Source organism: Tyto alba, unplaced genomic scaffold (assembly GCF_018691265.1).
Source record: "Tyto alba isolate M040663 unplaced genomic scaffold, T.alba_DEE_v4.0 Super-Scaffold_41, whole genome shotgun sequence".
NCBI classification, from domain to species: domain Eukaryota; kingdom Metazoa; phylum Chordata; class Aves; order Strigiformes; family Tytonidae; genus Tyto; species Tyto alba.
In genome coordinates, this window is record NW_024881317.1 from 684,260 (window position 1) to 702,342 (window position 18,083).

At 61.0% G+C, this 18,083-nt stretch overlaps 1 protein-coding gene across 10 annotated transcripts in view; it reads right to left on the reverse strand.

Moving 5' to 3' along the window:
• FRMD5 (FERM domain containing 5) overlaps window positions 1-18,083 on the reverse strand; it is a 111,852-nt gene that overhangs the window by 14,611 nt on the left and 79,158 nt on the right. For 8 of the 10 annotated variants that reach the window (XM_042803830.1, XM_042803833.1, XM_042803829.1 and 5 more), the window contains 11 exons: window positions 17,351-17,393; window positions 16,983-17,061; window positions 11,578-11,675; window positions 10,103-10,226; window positions 9,059-9,146; window positions 7,099-7,187; window positions 6,298-6,361; window positions 5,592-5,683; window positions 3,944-4,018; window positions 3,131-3,199; window positions 2,827-2,933 (listed from right to left, as the gene is read on the reverse strand). In XM_042803830.1, the coding sequence (XP_042659764.1) occupies window positions 2,827-2,933; window positions 3,131-3,199; window positions 3,944-4,018; window positions 5,592-5,683; window positions 6,298-6,361; window positions 7,099-7,187; window positions 9,059-9,146; window positions 10,103-10,226; window positions 11,578-11,675; window positions 16,983-17,061; window positions 17,351-17,393 (928 nt within the window). The remainder of the gene's footprint in view (window positions 1-2,826; window positions 2,934-3,130; window positions 3,200-3,943; window positions 4,019-5,591; window positions 5,684-6,297; window positions 6,362-7,098; window positions 7,188-9,058; window positions 9,147-10,102; window positions 10,227-11,577; window positions 11,676-16,982; window positions 17,062-17,350; window positions 17,394-18,083) is intronic. The other 2 variants (XM_042803832.1, XM_042803828.1) reach the window with 1 other exon arrangement.

The window sequence follows — 18,083 nt, forward strand, 5'->3', positions numbered from 1 at the left end:
GGGATCCACGTGCTGGGGCAGCGGAGGGGTCCCTGCCAGCCCTGAGCTGGGCACTGGGGGCAAACTCTCCCCATGGCACTGGTGGAGATGGCCAAGCCTGCTGCAGCCCTCGGAGAGATCCTGATGGATTTATCCTGATGGATTTATCCTGATGCCTGATGGATTTACCTCCTGGCAGGCACAGCCTGCCCCGCCACCCCCCCCCCCCAACCCCTGCACCCCAAGGATGTGCAGTGGGGTCCCAGCTGAGCCTCAGCCCCATGGAGAAGCATCTGCCCACACCCCCCTGTCCCCACAGAGCCACCCGCACCCCAGCCCGGTGTCACCGACCGCGCTGGTCTCTGCTGAGCCGCTACCAAAAAAAATAGTGTACACACAGGGGAACGAGATCCGTGTGGGAGCTGTGGGCCAGCCCGCCCAGCCACGAACCCGGCTGAGCTTGAGTTACAGCCCAGCCGCCCTCTGCGCCAAGGGCAGGACGAGGGGAACCCCTTCTCCCCACCAACACCCCCCCGCCCTGGAACCCCTGAATTCCAAGAAATCCCACAAGTGCAGGAATTGCTCCTTGCGGTTTTCACAGCAAGAGGAGCCGGTGATGGGGGGGGGGGAAGGCGATTCTGCCACTGCAGTGTCCCGCACCCCAGGCAGGGGGGTGGTGGCCAGGACCAGCGGGTCCCCAGTGCCCCCCCGCAGCCGGCTGCCAGGGGACTGGGGCTGGACGTTTTTGCAGGTGCCCAAGGGTGAAGTGGTGACCCTGGAGCCCATCCTGCCCGCGTTCCCCGGGGCTTTGCACCCTCCTGCTTGGAAACGCTCCCCGGATGCCTCCGGCTCAGCTCGGCTTAGCGCGGGTCCTGCCGTGGGGGCAGCTTGGGCGACAAGCGCGGAGGCGGAGGATTAAACACCTTCTCGCCCCGACAGCTATGCCTCCTCCCGAGTCACACAGCTCGGGGGAACAGCCCTGTCCGGCATTCGCCCCGTGTCCCCGACACCCCCCGGGGCGGGCAGCAGCTCGGCTCCCCAGGGAGGGCAGGCGATTGGGGGGGGGGTCCCCCTGCTCATCAGTGTAACGAGAGCAGTGCCAGCCCCCCCTCAGACCCAAACTTCCCTGCCACCTGCTTACTCTGTGGGACTGACAGAAAAAGCTACAGAATCAGTGGAAAGCTGGGCCCAGCCCCAAAACCCGAGCTGCTTCATGGGAATAAAGACCCAGGGTCCAGCCAGCACGGGAGCCCCCAGCCTGCTCCCCACGGCACGCACCCTGCATCCCCCCGGGGCTGTGCTCGTGGGGACCCCCCGGGGACCCCCCTGCCACTCCAGAGCCCGGACGGCCGTTACCTGGCGCGGGTGCGTCCCCGGGGCCGTGCCGAGCATCGCGGCCGAGGCCGGGGAGAGCCGGGAGGAGTGGCAGAGCCCCCAGAGCCCGGGCCAGCAGCCGCGGCCCCAGGGCCAGCACCCGGACCCTCACCTCCCGGCAGCAGTGGTTGATGAGCCGCAGGTGGACGCTGACTTTGGTTTTAATCTTTATCAGGCACTTCACCATGGCGGCACGGGCAGCGGCTGGCCTGGCCCACGGCACGGGGCACCCGTGGGGACTGCGGGGGCTGGCCAGGCCCACGGCACGGCTGACGCAGGCGGCACTGGGGCTGCTGGTCCCGGGGTCGGGGCTATTTTTGGGCTCCCACATTTCCACGGGACTGGGCTGAAGTGTGAGAGAGGAAAAGCAGCTGCCGGGGGCAGGGGTGGTGCCGGGAGGCTGTGCCAGCTTGGGGTGATTTATCGGGGGAGGCTATTTAATGCTCCTGCCGCTTCGCAACGGCACGGGTGGGAGGCGGGGGAGAGGGTGCTCACACTTAACTGGGTGGCAGAGGTGACCCTGTCCACGGGGCTGCCGGGCACGCTCCCACCCCCAAAATCAGCACAGACACCAGCCCTGGGCTCCCTCGATGGAAATAAATCCCTCTCCTGCCCCGAGGGGCCTGTCCCTTTTGGGCAGGCAGGGAGCAGGATTGGTGCGGCTGTGCCGGGGCAGGGGTGGCCCCGCAGCCCCTCCCCGGGCTCAGGGCACGACTGTGGGGTGCACCCACCCCCTGCGCCCCCCCTGCTCCCTGCCCCGTTCCCTCGCCCACCTCCCAGTTTTCCAAACTCCTGTGCATCCTCAGACGGCCCCCCACACACCAGCAGCACCCACCAGTGGGTACCACAGCCACCGCCGGTGGCACAGCCCCGGCCCCCAGTGGGGCAGCTCTGGGGCTGGTCCCAGCATTTTGCCCACTGCCAACCCCCCTTCCCGGGTGCACCCCCGGCCCCGCACCGCCCCGGGGGGGGTGGGGGGACACACCAGCCGCCCCGCTGCAGGCTGGCAGGGTGCTCCGGCCTGGCAAGCCAGGAGCAGCTCCCAGGTGGGCGACAGGTTCCTTTGCAGCCCAGTTTGTTCCTGCCTGTGCTCGGACGCCGGCCCGGCGGCTCTCAGCAACGCTCTGCCCTTGCCGAGACCCCGCGGACAATTTAGATTATCACTGCTGAGCAACTCCCCTCCGCTCGCTCGCGCTGGAAACGCCCGCGGGGCTCAGCTCCTGCTGCCAGGCTGGCCCCGAGCCGCGGGAGCAACATCTGGTGCCCTCCAGCCCTGCCGCGGGACCCTGGGGCCACGTCCCTGCCCTGGCACCCTCGCACCGGCATCAGGGGCTACAGAAACCTGGGTTTCAGCTGGGTGCGTGCACAGGCTTTTGGTGTGTGCGTGCGCGCACCTGTGTGTGCACGTGGCACATGTGTGTGTGTGTGTACGTGCACGCGCGTGCGTGCCCCCGGCGCTGCCCCGGGCCCTACCTTCCATGATGGAGATGTGCACGGCTCTCCTCCGGGTGCGGGGCACGCTGCTCAGCCGGGGGCCGTGGGTGATGGAGGGGCAGCTCCGGCTCGGCACCAGCCCCGCCCTGGGGACCAGAACGGGGACAGTGTCAGAGCCCTGGGCAGTGCCAGAGCCCCGGGCAGTGCCAGAGCCCCGGGAGCACGGCAGCTCTCCCCTCTTGGGTCCTGGGGCTCCCTCCACCGCCCCGGGGAGCCGGGTACCGCGTGCTGGGGGGGCCCCGGCCCCGTGGGCTGCACCGTGCCACGGCTGCCGGGCTCTTACCGGTGAATCTCGGGGGGCTCCCTCTTGATCTTGGCGCTGGACTCCATCACCTCCTTTGCAACGCGGCCACTGCGGGTGGTTCAGGAACAGCAGCTGTGAGGGGGGTGCGCACCCCGAGCTCCCCCCGCGGCAGACCGGGCTGGCCCCCTCCCCACGCACGCGGCGCGGGGGGCTCTCCCCACGGCTCCAGGGGAAAGCAGAAATATTTGCTGGAAATCAGGGTGATGGGAAGAGCGGGGAAAGGCTGGGCGCACACTTCTGCCACCACACTTTGCTGCTTCCCCCGGTATGAGCTGCCGGGCACCGGGGGGTCACCTCCCCTCGAGAGGGGGACACTCCATGGGCGTCTGGGCCCCCCCGCCTCCCGTGCTGAGGAGGGTGCTGGCATCGTGCACCTCACAGCTGGGGATGTGCTGGGGTCTCTCATCCTGCAGAGACACGAGGTCCCAGGTCCAGGTTCTCGCTCCCGGGCCAGGGAGGAGCAGCACCCCCCAGGAATTTAGGAATTGTGTCGATCTGCCTCACTCCCTGTTGTTCTCCCAAACCAAACCCCCAAAAGCCCCTCCATCCTCTCCCCTCCTCCACGCCCGTCCCTCCCAAAATCTGCAGTTCTGGGGCTGGGGAGGGGGATGGCAGCTGTGGAACAGAGGGAAGCGGGGATGGCCCTGACGGGGCGGCAGCGCTGCGGTGGGGGGGTGACAGGAGACCCCTCGGCAAGTCCTGGGCTCGCGGCAGCCCTGAGCTGCTCCCCGCGGCGCGTCCAGCGGAGCCGCCGGAGAGCCCCAGAAGCTGCTGCCGGCTGGCGTTACTTACCTGTATCGGAACCGGCTTCCCTTGAAGAACAAGTTGCTGCTGGACACCGTCCGGACCTGGCTCGACTTCTCCAACCTTCAACAGCACCGAGAGCTGCGTGAGCATCCTGCATCCCCCCCCCCCGGCCGGACTGACCCCCCAGCAGCGGGTGGGAGCTGCGTGCCGCCGGCGAGGCCGAAGCACAAGAACAAAGATGTGAAACCCCACTGGGGACCGGACAAACCCCACTGGGGACCAGACAAACCCCACTGGGGACCAGACAAGCCGTCAGCAGCCGTGGGGTGACCCGGACCCACAGCTGGAAAGGGGCTTGGGCAGGAGCTGCACAGGGCTGAGGGTCTCCAGGGGGCTAAACACCCCCCCCCCCCCCCCCCCCCCCCAAACCTTGGCATCGCAGGGGTGCAGGAGCCGGCCAGCGGTGGGGACAATCCTGTGTCCTCACCCCCTGGGAGCTGGTCCTGCGCCCCGCGCGGAGCCCGGCAGCACCTCGGCCCAGCCCACAGTCCACTCCGCCCGGGTGCATAAGGCAGCGGTAATTTACTGGCACGATTAATCACAAAAAGATTTGTAAAGCAATATTGCAATTTTTCGTTTCATGTTAATATAATGAGAAATGAAACCTGCTGATTGCAGCTGCTGATTGCAGTATTCCCAAAGAGAATACATCACATGCTTTATCTCGCATCTTGCTGATTAAAATAAAACTCATTACAAAGCACAAAGCAGGCTATTTTTAAGTACAACGCGAGCAGGATGGTAAAACCAAACCATCCCACCTGGCACCTCCCGGGTTTCTGGCAGAGTCCAGCCCGTGACCTCCCGCTGGTTGACAGCCCAATTAGCCAAACCAGGGACAGAAAAGCTGCCTCGGTGGCCACAAACTGGGGAGCCCAGAGTGCCTGGGGAAGGACAGCACCTTCCCCCTCCTCCCCGGGCAGGAGCTCCCACCGCTCGGGTGAGACCCCTGGGCCAGGGGACCCCCAAAGCCGGGCAGCCGGCGGGGGGGGTGCTCCCTCGAGCCACCGTCCCCAACTGCCCAGGCTCGTGGCTGCAGCTCAGCCCGTACGTCACCTCCCCGGTCCCTTCAGTATTTCCCACGAATAACTGACTTGCTCCCAAGGAGCTTAGAAGTAGATTATTTCTGAAAGTTTCTGAGCCTTCCCCATTAAAAGGCAGGCTTTTCTAAAGCACCCTGGGGCACTCGCTCGACTTCAGCGGGGATTTTCACACAGCTCAAACGGACCCTGCGGAGCCCTTTTTGAAAATCCACCCTTGACTATTAGGCCGGGCAATATTGCCTGAGTTTCGCCGGTGCCTGTCCCCGCTGCATCCCTCTCGCAGCCCCTGAGCTCCCGGCTCCCAGGAAAATGCCAGAATGCACTGCGGCCGGGACGTGCGCCGGTTGCTCAGCACCAAACGCTTCATCTCCGAGCAATTCGCTTTAACCTCCCGACTCGAGGCTCACCACGGGGGGATGAGCGCGGTGGGGCCAGGGCAGGGGTTGGGGGACAGGAGGGACCCCGCGGGGCAGAGCCAAAGCAGGGACAGTGGGACAGGGGCTGGTGGCAGCCGGTGCCCGAGCGCTGTGCGGGGCAGCACCAACCCAGCCCCATGGGGAGATGCTCAGCCCGGCTGGCCTGGCACTTACTTGTAGAACGCCTGGTTTTCTATCCCACACTTCCAGAGGTGCTTGCAGGCTTCCGGCGTCGGGGCAAAATAGGTAAGAACAATTTTCTTTTCCTAAAGGAGAAAGACGAGGAGTCAGCAGGACCCGAGGGAGAGGTGCCCGGCGGGCAGCGTGCTGGCGGTGCGGATGGAGCCCAGAGCAGCACTGACACGGCACAGCCTCCCCCAGAGCCGCCCGGACACGGGGACATCGGAGCATCAGCCAACACCCCCGCGGCACCTCGCAGCAGGGCTGGGCAGCCAGTGACCTGCCTCCCACCCCCTCCGCCTCACCAGCCTTTCCCGACAGCCACAAATACAGCTTTTAAGAAGCCACGCTGCCGGCGTGCGCAGGAGCCGATTTCAGGCAGAGGTTTTGAGGCCGATTTTGTTTAATTAGGGCTGACGGGGCGGGACGGCAGTAACAAATAACCCCAATAATCCCCCAGGCAGCGCGCGGCCGTGGCAGAGCCCTCACCACGGCACAGCCCGGGGGTAACCCGGCGTTGGCAGGCTCTGACACCCCGAGCAAGGTGCCAGCGGGAGCAGGGGGGTGACCCCAGCGCTGCCCCGGGTCCCCGCACCCCGGGCACGGGGTGGTGCCGCAGCCTGCCAAGCTCACGGAGAACCTGCTGAAGGAGCGACCGCGGCCGCGCTCGGGAAGTCCCACGGGAAGGGAGAGCACTCACCTCTTTCTGACTTACGTATAAATAGAAAGTCTTCCCTTCGAATTTCATCTTGGTCACCTCGTTCCTGAAAGGACAAGGACAGTGGGAGGGTGCGCGGAGCCCACCGCAGCCCGGCCAAAGCGCCTGCCGGGAGCCGCAGGGCCAGAGATGGTGCTTTGGGGGTGGCCTCAAGCCCCTGTCCTCCATCCCTGGGGGTGCCACAGGGCGGAGAGAGGAGCCCCGGCTCAGGAACCCGCAGCTGGAAAGGGGTGAAGCCCTGGGGTGAAGCTGAGGGGTCAGCGGGGTGTCCCAGAGTCGCGGGGACCCCGTCACAGGGGCACCAGCCGGGTGGCAGTGCCGGCTGCGAGGGACGCGCCGGCCGAGTCTGAGAAGCAGCGAAGGCCAAGGAATAACACAACCAGGTTCAGAGGGGCTGGGGGGGCGTTCGGGGGACTCGGCCAGCACGCAGAGGATGCAGTTTAGCACAGGCAGGTGGAGAAAATGGTAAGAAGCGTGGGGAGACAAAGCAAGAGGCGGGAGGGCGCAGCTCACACCGCAGAGCCCCGCTGCAGTGTTGCTCCCCTCCACGTCCTCTGCTCGGACCCTGCCCCGGCCCAGGCGCCCGGCACTGCACCACGAGCGCCCGGTGCTGGCATCCCCCCCGCCCGTCCCGCCCGTGGGAGCTCACCCGAGCCCCGCCCTGAGCTCCCCGGGGTGGTGTGGGGTGCTCACAGCCCCTCCCCGCAGCACCGGGCGCATCTCGCGACCCAGCGGCACGGCTCCCAGCGAGCCGGGCACCGCCGGGCCGGGGGGGGAACTCACCATTTGATGAAGTGAACTCTCTTGTTTCCCTGCAGAACAACAAATCCGAAGGGGGTGAAGGCCAGAAACGCGGCGTTCCCCGACACGTCCTGGAAGACAGCAGCAATTCCCCATCAAAACACTGCCGAGCTGGCAAAGCTTATCGACCCAGGGCGCCGAAGCGCGCCCAGCCCCGCCGGTCCCACCCGCCCACTGGTGAGGAATAAACAGCCAGGGCTGTGCCCCGCCAGCCCTTTCACTAATAATTAAAGCAGAAAATGGTAAAAACAGGTTACTCCTGACTCCCTCCGAGCCCTGCAGAGCCAGTGCAGCTGGGCGGCATCGAGACAATTTAAAACCAATAATTAGTGTCATGTATGGAGCAAGGCAGCAGTTTAACTTAATCATAACCGTCGGGACTCCAGGGAAGCGATCATGAACTGCGCTGGTGTGCATGGGAAAAACGGATACGTGCTGGATTTTAAAAAGATGATGGAAGAGTTGCGACCACTCAGTAATTGTTAGATCCACCCTGACTTTTATTCGGCCAGCAGATATTCAGATGGCTTTCGGATGTTGCTGAGCTGGAGGGAAGGGGCATGCCAGGCTCGGGATTTCTGGTGAACCAGGCAAGAAAATCAGGCAGGGAATTTGCCAGGGGCGGTTGCTGAAGAGTGATGCCTGTTTGGTGTCTGCGATGTTTTCTTGGGGGAAAGTGGGACACATGACGCTGAGACGCCCCGTGCCCGGGATCTCCCCAGCCTGGGGGTACAATTCCCCCCTCTGCCCCCGGCTGTGCCCTTCCCTGGCTTAATCAAGAGGCGAGACATCTTCTTTGCTGTTTGCTTCCCACCCTGGGCTGCTGGCTCTCAGTTCCTCTGCTGGCACGGTGTGGGGACGGCAGGGAGGCAGCGTTGTGGTAAGATCTTCTGAGTTTGAGCACAGAACAAATTGGTTTTAAATCCAGATTGCATCAAAACTCTGTCTTGATCTGTCAAAGGTGAACGGCTGAAAGCAGAGAAGCCCCAGACCTCAGCCCAACACCCTGCACAAGGCAAGGTGTAAATGCCCAAACTCCTCGGGTTGGAGATGCAGCAGCCTTGTCTTGCAGGAGGAGGAAGATTTCTGTGCGTCTCTGCAGAACCCAGCCCACATGCTGGGGGTGAGGATGGGGAGCTGGGGGTGGGGATGCTAAATGGGGCACAGGAGCCTACAGGGAAATAAAAGCCAAGTGCAGCCCCCCCCCCCAGCACCGGTGCTGAGCTGCTGAGCATCGCCCCCGGGGCAGCAGGGCCCGACCCAGCCGGCAGCACGGGAGGGCTGAACCGAGGTGGTGATTCGGCCTCTCCCGCCTGGCAGCCTCTTCAGCAATCACAGACTACCAGTAAACGGGGCACCCCCCCCCCCAGGCCGCGTGTAGTTACCCCAATTGTGTATTTATGTGGCATAATTGAGTTAAAAGCCCCGGGGGGACACAGAGCAGGCACTGCTCTCACAGTAAAATTCTCCGTTTGCTTTGCATCCCGCATCCACCTGCGTGTGATGGGATTAGAGGGGACCAGAGAGAACCACATGCAGTGACATCTGCAGTCAATAAAAAGCATTTCAAACAGGAAACCAGATTACTGGCCAGGGAAGAGCAGGGCGATAGACTCTCTGTGGCAGATGAATGCTTGCTGGTTTCTCGGACACGTTACTGACCTTGTTACTGCCTCCAAATTACACGCTTCAGCAGACGATGGGCCACTCTTTTATAGCCATCTGCATGTGAAAACGCTTTCTTAGGGCTTCCCTAAAGGCCCTGTGGAAGGACTGCGGAGCACTCCTGGCACATCCCACCTACCAGGGCTCTGCCAGCCCCAAACCCACTGCTGGGTGACAACCGGCCGCACTGGGAACCAGTCCCTGGTACCTCTGGGGCTTCTTTCCAGCTGGAGCGAGAAACCCAACGCAAGGAACAGCACTAAGAAAAGCGTTTTACCTTGCAAGGGTGTGGGTCAACCCCGTAGGTCTCCAGAGTCTGGGCTTTCCTGAGGAAATTCAGCTCCGAAGTAGCTGGTGTCTGCCCACTACAGGAGGAAAAAAAAAAAAAAAGAATATTCCATGGAAGACATGAATGTGAAAGTCAGCCCTGGGCTACAGGGTCTCTGTTAACAAGAGGCATCAGTCATGGCTCATTCCCGTTACATTCGTTAGCACAATCGATTTGCAGCAGGAGACCAGCACTGAAACCCAGCCTGATCCAGCAGGAGACCCGCTGAACCAGCAGCCCTAGAAAGGACCAAAATTCAGGAGCAGCTGCAAAATTGAGGGCTGAAATTCCCATATGCAGCGCAGGCATTTCTTCGGGGAGGGGGGGAAGGGAAGGGGCAGAGGGCAGCAGCCCCCAGCACACGGGGGCACGGCTCGGACGGGTTGCTGGGGTGTTAAACCTGCCCCGTCCTCCCCGGGGGGGTCCCCAGCCGCCTGGTCGGGGCTTTGCCAGCAGTCTCTGACACTGCGTGGAGGCAGGAGGGGGGGACAGGGGTTGGCCACTGTCCCCGTCCCACTGAGGAAGATCAGGGACCCCCCGGCTTGTTCTGGCCGAGCCAACAGCAAAGGGCAGGAGAAACCCCCCCGGCCCTCCCTGGGGCAGGAGGGATGGGGGCTGATTTTGCCGCATTGCCGCTGTGTTTTTTCACTTGTCTGCACTTTCTGCAGCTTGTCCTTGGCTGCTCGATCACGTTTTCCTTTCCGCGAGCAGAGGTTTGCTGGGACACGGCAGCTCCTCTCGCCGGGTGATTTGTTGTGATGCCTCTACGCCACCGAGCGACCTGCTTCCCCGAAGCTCGCTCTGCTCTGCGTTCTTGCTATTAGCAACGCTGCCAAGAGCACCGCTGGCTCGCAGCAGGATCTGACACACCAGAGCAGCGAGTGCTCATCCCACGGTACGACCGAAAATCCCAAAGAGGGATAAAAATCAACCGAGCATCAGTAATCCCCACAGCAGCTGACACTCCCGTGCAGCCAAGCCGCCCGGCCGTACCTCAGCTCCGACTTGTGAATCTCCGCAATTTTCCTCTCCAGCTTCTCCGAGTGTTTGGGGAAGAACTGGAACTTGGAGCTGTAGCCCTCCGGGTGCTTCCCCGGGTCGTAGTCCCCGATTTCGGCTGCGGGGGAGACAGGAGCTGGTCAGGAAGAGCAGCATGAGCCAGTGCGTCCCCATCCCGGCAGCAACTGGGCGCAGGGTGGGGGCTCCGAGCACCCCGGGAATGCCGCTCCGACCCGACCAGGAGGGATCGTTCATAAAGCCTTAACTGCGCCCCGCTAATTACACTTTTGCTTGGGAACCACCCTGCAGCAGATGATGGTCCCTGTCCCAAATCTATTTGTTCCTCGAGCTATTTGCCAGGAACCCCCCGGGAGCCGTGCTGGGTGTGTGCGGTGGCAGCCCTGGGGTGCTTGGCCCCGAGAACCCCGGGGGCACCCCCGGCCCCCAGCCCGGCCGGGAACAGGGCACTGAGCGAGCGCTGCTCCCCAGTGTGGATGCAACTGCGCCTTGAAAAAATATAATTAATTGGAAATCTGCCCGCTGGCTGTGGGCAGGGATTGATCCCCACCTGGAAAAACTGCTTCAAGCCCGGGCGAGCTGCGAGCGCAGCGATGGCAGGGCTGTACTTCGGCCACCCCCCCACCCCCCCCCCCCGGCCCCCCAGCACTGAGATCGGGGTGAAGAAACTCCCGAGCCGAGCTCGTTTCTGAGCTCGACCCCGCTCTCTCCTCAGCACGGGCTGACACAGCTCCGCTCCCTCCCCCGGCACCCCGCTCGCATCCCCGCCGGCATTTCACTGTCACACAGCTCCGTGGCTGGGCTCTCCTGCCAGGATTTACAGTAACCCGGCAGCCGACCGCCACTGGGGATGAAAGGACCTTGCTCTGATTTAATTCCCTCCAGGTCCTAAGTGAAACGGGGACATTACATTGATTTTTATGATTCCTGCTTAAAACGCTAAAAGGGGGGAAACGCACCAGCACTGTGAAATAACTCCAAAATGCTTCAGAGCTGACATTCGTCTTTTTTGACTGCTCCCCAGCTTTTCCTGGGGACGCGACCACGGGCGCCGGGAGAGGGGCCGCAGCACCGTGCCCAGCCCAGCACCCTCGGCTGGGGAAGCCCAGCGCAGGCGCGGCTCGGCGCTTGGCCGCAGGGCTGGGATGGGCGAGCACAGAGCTCGGAGAGACGGGCTGGATTCGCCGAGGGGACGCTCGCGGGGCTCCCCGTGCAGGCGGGGCAGCCCAGGGAGCAAACGGCAGAGCGGTGCGCCTGCTGCGGGCGAGACCCCGGCACCAATCCTGACCCTGCCCTAGCCCAGCGCTGCACCGCACAAGCACAGCCTTGGAGCACGAGCCCTGCGCTGGCAGGATGACATTTGTATTCTAGGTGCAGTGATCTGTTGTAAGTGAAATAATGTAACCGGTACTTAGCATGAAAAGCAAATTTATCTTGTCAAAAAGCATTACCTTGAAGGATATAGGCGGCCAACAAAGCAGCATCTGAAGTCTTGCAGAGGAGACGGCCGTGGTAGAGATCCCTTTTGATCTGCAGGAAGACTAAATACCTGAGGACAGAAGAGATAGTCCATTTATTAAGCAAAGTTTAAATTACCTAAACAGGCAATTTAGATGTGGAATATCTGCCACCAGACGCGTGCACTAACATTTCTCTCCCAGCAGCCCATTTACACGACATTACTCTTGCCAGGAGGGAACAAGTGCCAATTCCCGGGCAGCTCCCCAGGCAGGGCCAGTGCGGGGGCTCAGGGCTCCAGGTCCCGGCCCCGTGGGGCCACGGCACCTGCCCGAGGGCTGGCGGAGACCCCCGCCACCGGGCCCCCGCACAGAGACACTGGGATGCTCGCTCCCACCAGGGAAAACGCGGGAAGGAGGAAACTCGTGGGCAAGGAGGTGCCGGTCCCTTCTGCCTGCCCACCCCCCACGATGCTTCACCCTGTTTTGGGCAGCGGTGCCCAAACGCCCCAGCCCATCACCAGCTCCCCGGGGCTGAGGTGCCCAGGGATGATGCTCTGAAGGGGGTCTCGTGGTCGAGCCCGCCGGCAGCCCCTTGCCCAGCTGCTCGGCTTCCCCACAACGGGAACTTCTCCTTCCCCAACTTTCTGCATCCTTCCAGGTCCCTGCTCCACCACATCATCTGGTGCCAGCTACCTCCTGCATTCACCTGTCTCTATCTCCACACACCAAAGCCCGGTGAAAAGATAAACTATGTTGGGAAATTATGTATTTGAATAAATTTCAACCTAAATAACTGTCTGGGCTGAGTCATGTGGCAATGCGTTTGGGAAAACCTTTTGATGGTAAAATGTAAGTCATAGAGTGAAGGAGCAAGATGGAAATTGGAGTGCTGAGAAATGTGTTGAAATAATCAAACTTGCGCTCTGCAATATCTCAGTCATGCTTCATTTCCCAAATCCGTATTTATGATGAGATAAACCACTAATTTTCACAGATAAAATGTATTACAGAGAAATCCAGATATTAATGTGTACTCGGTCCAGGGGAAAGTGAATTTTAGGCCCAGGTTTCAGCTGCAGTTGCAGGCACACCTCGAAGGGCAGCGAGCAGGGGCAGCCCACCCGAGTGGGGTCTTGTCCTGGTGCCGTGGGGACCCGTGGGGATCTGCGGGGGATGGTCAGACCTGGATCCCAGCCCTGGGCTAATGACTACGGAGAGGCTGAGAAGAGCTAAACATCCCACCCAGAAAGTGGCAGGGGCTGGATGATTGCCCAAGTCAGAAAAAAAGTCAGGGAAAAAAAAAAAATCTGTGGGAACTGTGGGAACTTGCCCCCCCCCCCCACCTGTAAGGAGCACGCGTGCTAATTTACCCAGCAAGCGAGGCTAACTGAAATATAACTCACCAACAGCAGTGGGAATGGTAATTACAGACCAACGAGCGTAAACTCGGGATTTTACTAATGATGGAAGATCAAGAGGCTGCAGCTCCTCTGCGTGGGGGTGCTGGCTTCGTGGCATTCCCCCCCAGCACCCCTCTTTGCGCATTCCCACGGCTCGGGGGCTGGATTTTGCACAGTGGGCACCGAACCCCGTCTGAGGGCCACCTGGGGCCGGCTCAACGGGGGGGGCCAGGGCTCCCAGGGCTCCCAGTGCCAAACCCACCGCTGCCCGCCCGGATGGGGACCCCTAACTCAGCACCCTCACCCAGCACCAGCCCTGTCCCAGCACAGACCTCCCCAAAAACGCACACTCCAAGGGGTTTAACCCTGCCAGGCCCCCGGCCCCGCTCGCACGCCCCCCCCAAAGCTCCCTGCGCCCTTTGAGCAGGGGAGGTCTGCACACCCGAGCGGGGTTTACACGCACATTCAGCGGGTGCCAAGCAGGTTTCCCAAAGCCTCGCTTATGCCTTGGAAATATCCCCTGGAAAGAGGAGTGTCCCGGGGCGGTGCTGGGCTGTGGGATGCGGCTGCCTTGGAAAAGGACATTAAAGATGGGAAATATTTCTGAACTTGACCCAGCCAGCTCCTGGGCCCCCGCTGCTCTTGGGTCCAGCTCCCACCCTCCCAAAGGGTGAATCCCTGACCTGCATTTCAATTCTCCTTACTGCAGGACTGCAGATGTTTGCTAAGCTGTGATTAAAGGAAAGAAATACAATTAACATACTGTATGCGCAGCCTAATGCCCGCGCCCATAGCTGTCGTTAGGCAGACACAGGGCCATTTCAGGTTTAAATTAAGGCCTGATGGCTGCACAGGGTTGCAGTTCCTGGGAGTAAATGTAAAATCTGCAAACTAAATAAATGGCTCTTAAGCAAAACAAGGGTGTGAAACCATTCCTGGGCACCTCTCTGGGTCCACTAAAATGTGCCTGTAGGAAAAAACAGATCAATCCTATCCAGGAAAGCTGATTACAGCACACCTCCTGGCAGCAGCAGAAACACTGGCATTCTGGACGTGAAGACACTCCTAAACAGGCCCAGCAAATGCACACAGGGCTCTTTACAAATGCTTTCCTCCTAATCTGCATCTCTTGTTTAAGGTCAGACATGAAGAACCAAACTTTCTCAGGCTTTCAACCAATATCTTAAGGGGCTTTTTAGTTTTGTTTTTTGGGTCCTTCATTGAAACACCAGCAAAGCTTTCATTAGTTTTGTACATTACCATGGGGACACCAAACTCCAAAAGAGTTTTTGAAACACCTCATCATCCTCTACTACTTCTAACTGATCTGCCCGACAAAAATACAGAGAGTTTATTAATGCAAAACCGAAGCAAAAAGCTGAGGCCTGGTATATTCCAAATATGCTGTACAACAGGCTGCAAAAGCCCAGACATCCTCTCATTTGCTGCCTGCAGAAACAGAGTGAAAATCCTAAAGAATTAAATCCTGGAATATATTTAGCTCTATCAGTAAGCCTACTTAATTCTCGAGGCGCTTGGCAAGGACCCCAGCTCTTCCTCGGGAACCCGGGGCGGCAGCCGGGGGGCTGGGGGCTGCACGGGCTCAGGCTGCTGAGGCTGAGCGAGGGGCGAGGGCTGTTTCCCACCCTCGGCGGGTATCTGGGGCCAAGATGTTGGGGCTCCCGCAATTTGCAGCAGCCCAGTGCAACACGGCATTTACAGCCTGCTCTGGAGGCATCGGGAGAAGTCTGCGCTGCTTTTCTCCCTGGCTTTTGCAGGTCAGCGAGGGGCTTCCTTCTCCTGATGATCTCTGGTGCGACAGTCCATCACAGGCAAAACCTGAGGTAGGTGGGGAGAGGGGAGCCCTGCAGCTGCAGACACAAATAATAATGTTTTTTCCCCTTAGCCAGACCCTTTGTTCACAGGCGCAGCTCGCTGGCTCTGTCTGGAGCCCCCACCTGCGTTTTGGCAGCTGGCACCCTGCAAGTTTTGCACCCTCTCACACCCCAAACCTGGACCCAGGGCGTAGTCGGGAAAAGCATTTCTGCAGTCCTCTCTTCACAGGTCGCTTCTCCAGCTCAGCTCCCTGGCCCGGACTTCACGTTAGGACACGTGCAAATGACCAAAAGCAGAAGGAAAGGGAAAAATTTCCCTCCTAGAGCTGGTCGTGAGAATCAGCCGGCTCCTGCTGCAGTGGCCCAGCTCCGGGGGTCAGCAGCCGGCGCTTTTTGCCCCAAAACGCTTTTGGATTGTTCTAGTGGATCCGACACTTTTCTCAGCGGCCTGCAGACGCCCGCGCACCAGGAGCGAGCCCACCGGCTTTCCAAGGTACAAAGAGGGCCCCCTGCTTTGTCGCAAGGGAAAACCAGTCCCGCAGTCTGGAAATGGGGATGGCCAGGCGCAGCGCCCCGATGGCAAATCCCAAGCCCCGTCCTGGGCGCAGGGGTGGCGAGGGACCTTGCAGCCCCGACAGTGACACCGCTGACACGTGCAGGACAGACCCCAGGGGACACCCCTCGGCTACAGGGGTGAGCCCATGCCACCTCCCTCTTCTAGTTACATCCTCGGCAAAGGGCCCCTGCCAGAGACACGACGGCGAGCCCTGGGGCTGACCCCTCTGCCCTTCCTCACTTTCTGCATTACGGGCTCATTTAAAGCTTCTCGCCCTGGATGAAAATCCAGCTGGAGTCGAGTGGTCCGGATGCCCCCCACCCCCTGGGAGGGGAGCAGGGGGCCTTTACTCCTGATCTGAGGAAAAGCTGGAGAACGTCTAAGCGCGCGGCTGAGGAACTCACCTCCAGCTTCGCCTTAAAAAGCGATGACAGCCCCACAGGGAGCTGCGAGACCCGGGCAAGGGTGGTCCCTGCTGCCACAGCCCCTCGCAGAGACCCCCACCCGGGTCAAGAAGGGGTCCTGCCCCGGGGGTAGGTGACCGCCCTGGTCCCGGGCTGGTGGGGGACAGTGGGGTGCCCACGGCACGGCCGTGCTCTGCGCCCTGGGCACGGTCCCTCCAGCGCGCCTGCACCCTGTCCACACCATTTTTATTACCTTCTCCCTAGCAAACCCCAGGCTTGTAAAGACAACTAAGAATTATTTGCAGCAAGAGCGGCAAAAGGTTCCAGGGGAGAAATGCAGAAACCTTTAGCAAAGGCGCCAGCCCCGCTGCCTCAGGCAGACCCGAGCTGCCGGCGGGGTTGGGGCTCTCGTGCCCCGGAGATCCACAGTCACGGCTTGTTTTCCAAAGCTGCTGCGGTTTCTCCACGAGTGCTCTTCACGTCCTTCCTTCTGGCAGGAAGAGCGGCATGAAGAGCCCCTAAAGATAGAAACTCGAGAGACGCGCTGTCAAGTTTCTGCGTCGCAATTTATCCCCCATTTCTCCCAGAGCATTCATGCCCCTTACGTAAAAGGGAGGTGGCTAATGACTTCCAGGGGACGTCAAGGGAACTGGAGACACTCAAACCCTTCCCGACAGACCGAGCACACGTAATGACACCCTGAGCTAAGGGTGTGCTCAGGCAGCGGCACTAATGGCTGATCCAGAAGCGGCAAAGAGCTTTAGAAGCAGAAACCAGACTCCCACAGGAGAACTGCTGCTCCTCCCTGAACCCACCTTCCTGCCCAGGCTGGGACTGGGGCTGCCAGCTGGGAGGGGAGATTTTTGGAGGGTTGCAGGGAAGGGCAACGCACCTAATGCAGCCCAGGAGCCCTTCTGCTCTGGCACGGTGGTACCGAAGCTGCGGTAGACGTTACGGCGAGCAGTGCTGCACGCTGAGCGCTTTGCCCCGAAAACGTGGGGTTTGTAAACCCCCCCTGCGGCCGAAAACCGAGCCCGTGGGTTTAAACCCACAGCTAGTGCTCCCCGCGCTAAGGAAGCACACGTGGGGATTTCCACGCTCTTCCCCCACAGCTGGGACAACCCTGAAACGTTCAGGTTTGTCTGGGAATCTGAAGGGCTGTTGCTCTCCCTTGACTATAAGCCGGTCCCCCCACCCTTACCTGGTGATCTCCTCCTTCAGAGCAGCGGGGTCCGTGGGATAAAACTTCACGCGGAAGCACATGGTGAAGGGAGGCTGGGCTGCAAGAACAGCGACACCGCCGTCACCAAATGGCAGGGTTTGTCCCCTTCGTCCTCCCCAGTGCCCCGCTCGAGGAGACGGTCAGGTATTGCTGGGGGGGGCTCACCTGCCCCCCTCGGTACCCCCAAACACTGCTGACCCAGCAGAACAGCTTTGTGGATAATCAAAAAGGCCCTTTTTCTGGGAGATGTGACCCCAGAGGGGAAGGGCTGGAGGAAAGGGAAATACATCTAAAGTGAAAGGAGCACACCCTGTCTGCCCAGGACGGCTGCCCGCAGCAATACTCACCCCTCATCTGCTTCACAACCGACTTGGTGAATTCCAGCCAGTGCTGAAAGGAAAAAGAATGTAGTTAAAGGAACACAGTAACAAATACTTTCAATTAATAACATTGACTCTTCAGGGCAGAATTCAAGAAACAAAAAAACCCCTCTGCTCTAAATAAAAGCCTCCGCTGCAGCAGATCCACAAGCTGCACGTCAGAGGGGGTCGCAGCCGAGGAAGGGCCCGCGCCCCAGCGTCCCCATCTGACATCTCACCCTGGGGCCGTGGGGCAGCCCCGTGGCATCCGACAGCGGCTGGCAGCGCCGTTGGGGACGGGGACATCACGGGGGGGTTCCCGTGGGAAACGCCTACCCCGGCCCCAGGGACCCACCACAGGACCAAGGGAACCTCCAGCCGCGCTGGGCAGAAGCAGCATCGCCCTTTGGACTGGGCTGCAATGGTTTGAGCACGGGCATCAGCATCCCCTCACCCAGCCCCAGCAGACCGCCAGGAAACAACAGAGCAGGAGCCAGGACTTTTTTCTCTCTTTTTCTTTGCTTTTCAGCATCCCCGCTGTCCGTGGCCCTGTGCTCTCAATAGAGGCATCTCCCCTGCAGCAGCCCCCGGGCTGTGCTCGGGCTCCTCCTGGTCACACTTGAAAATGAAGAGTTTTTTGGTGAGGGCCGCGTGCCCGCCTGGCGGGAGCTGTAGCCGTGCCCGGAGCACGCCGCGGGCTGCGGCAGCCGCCTCCCCACAT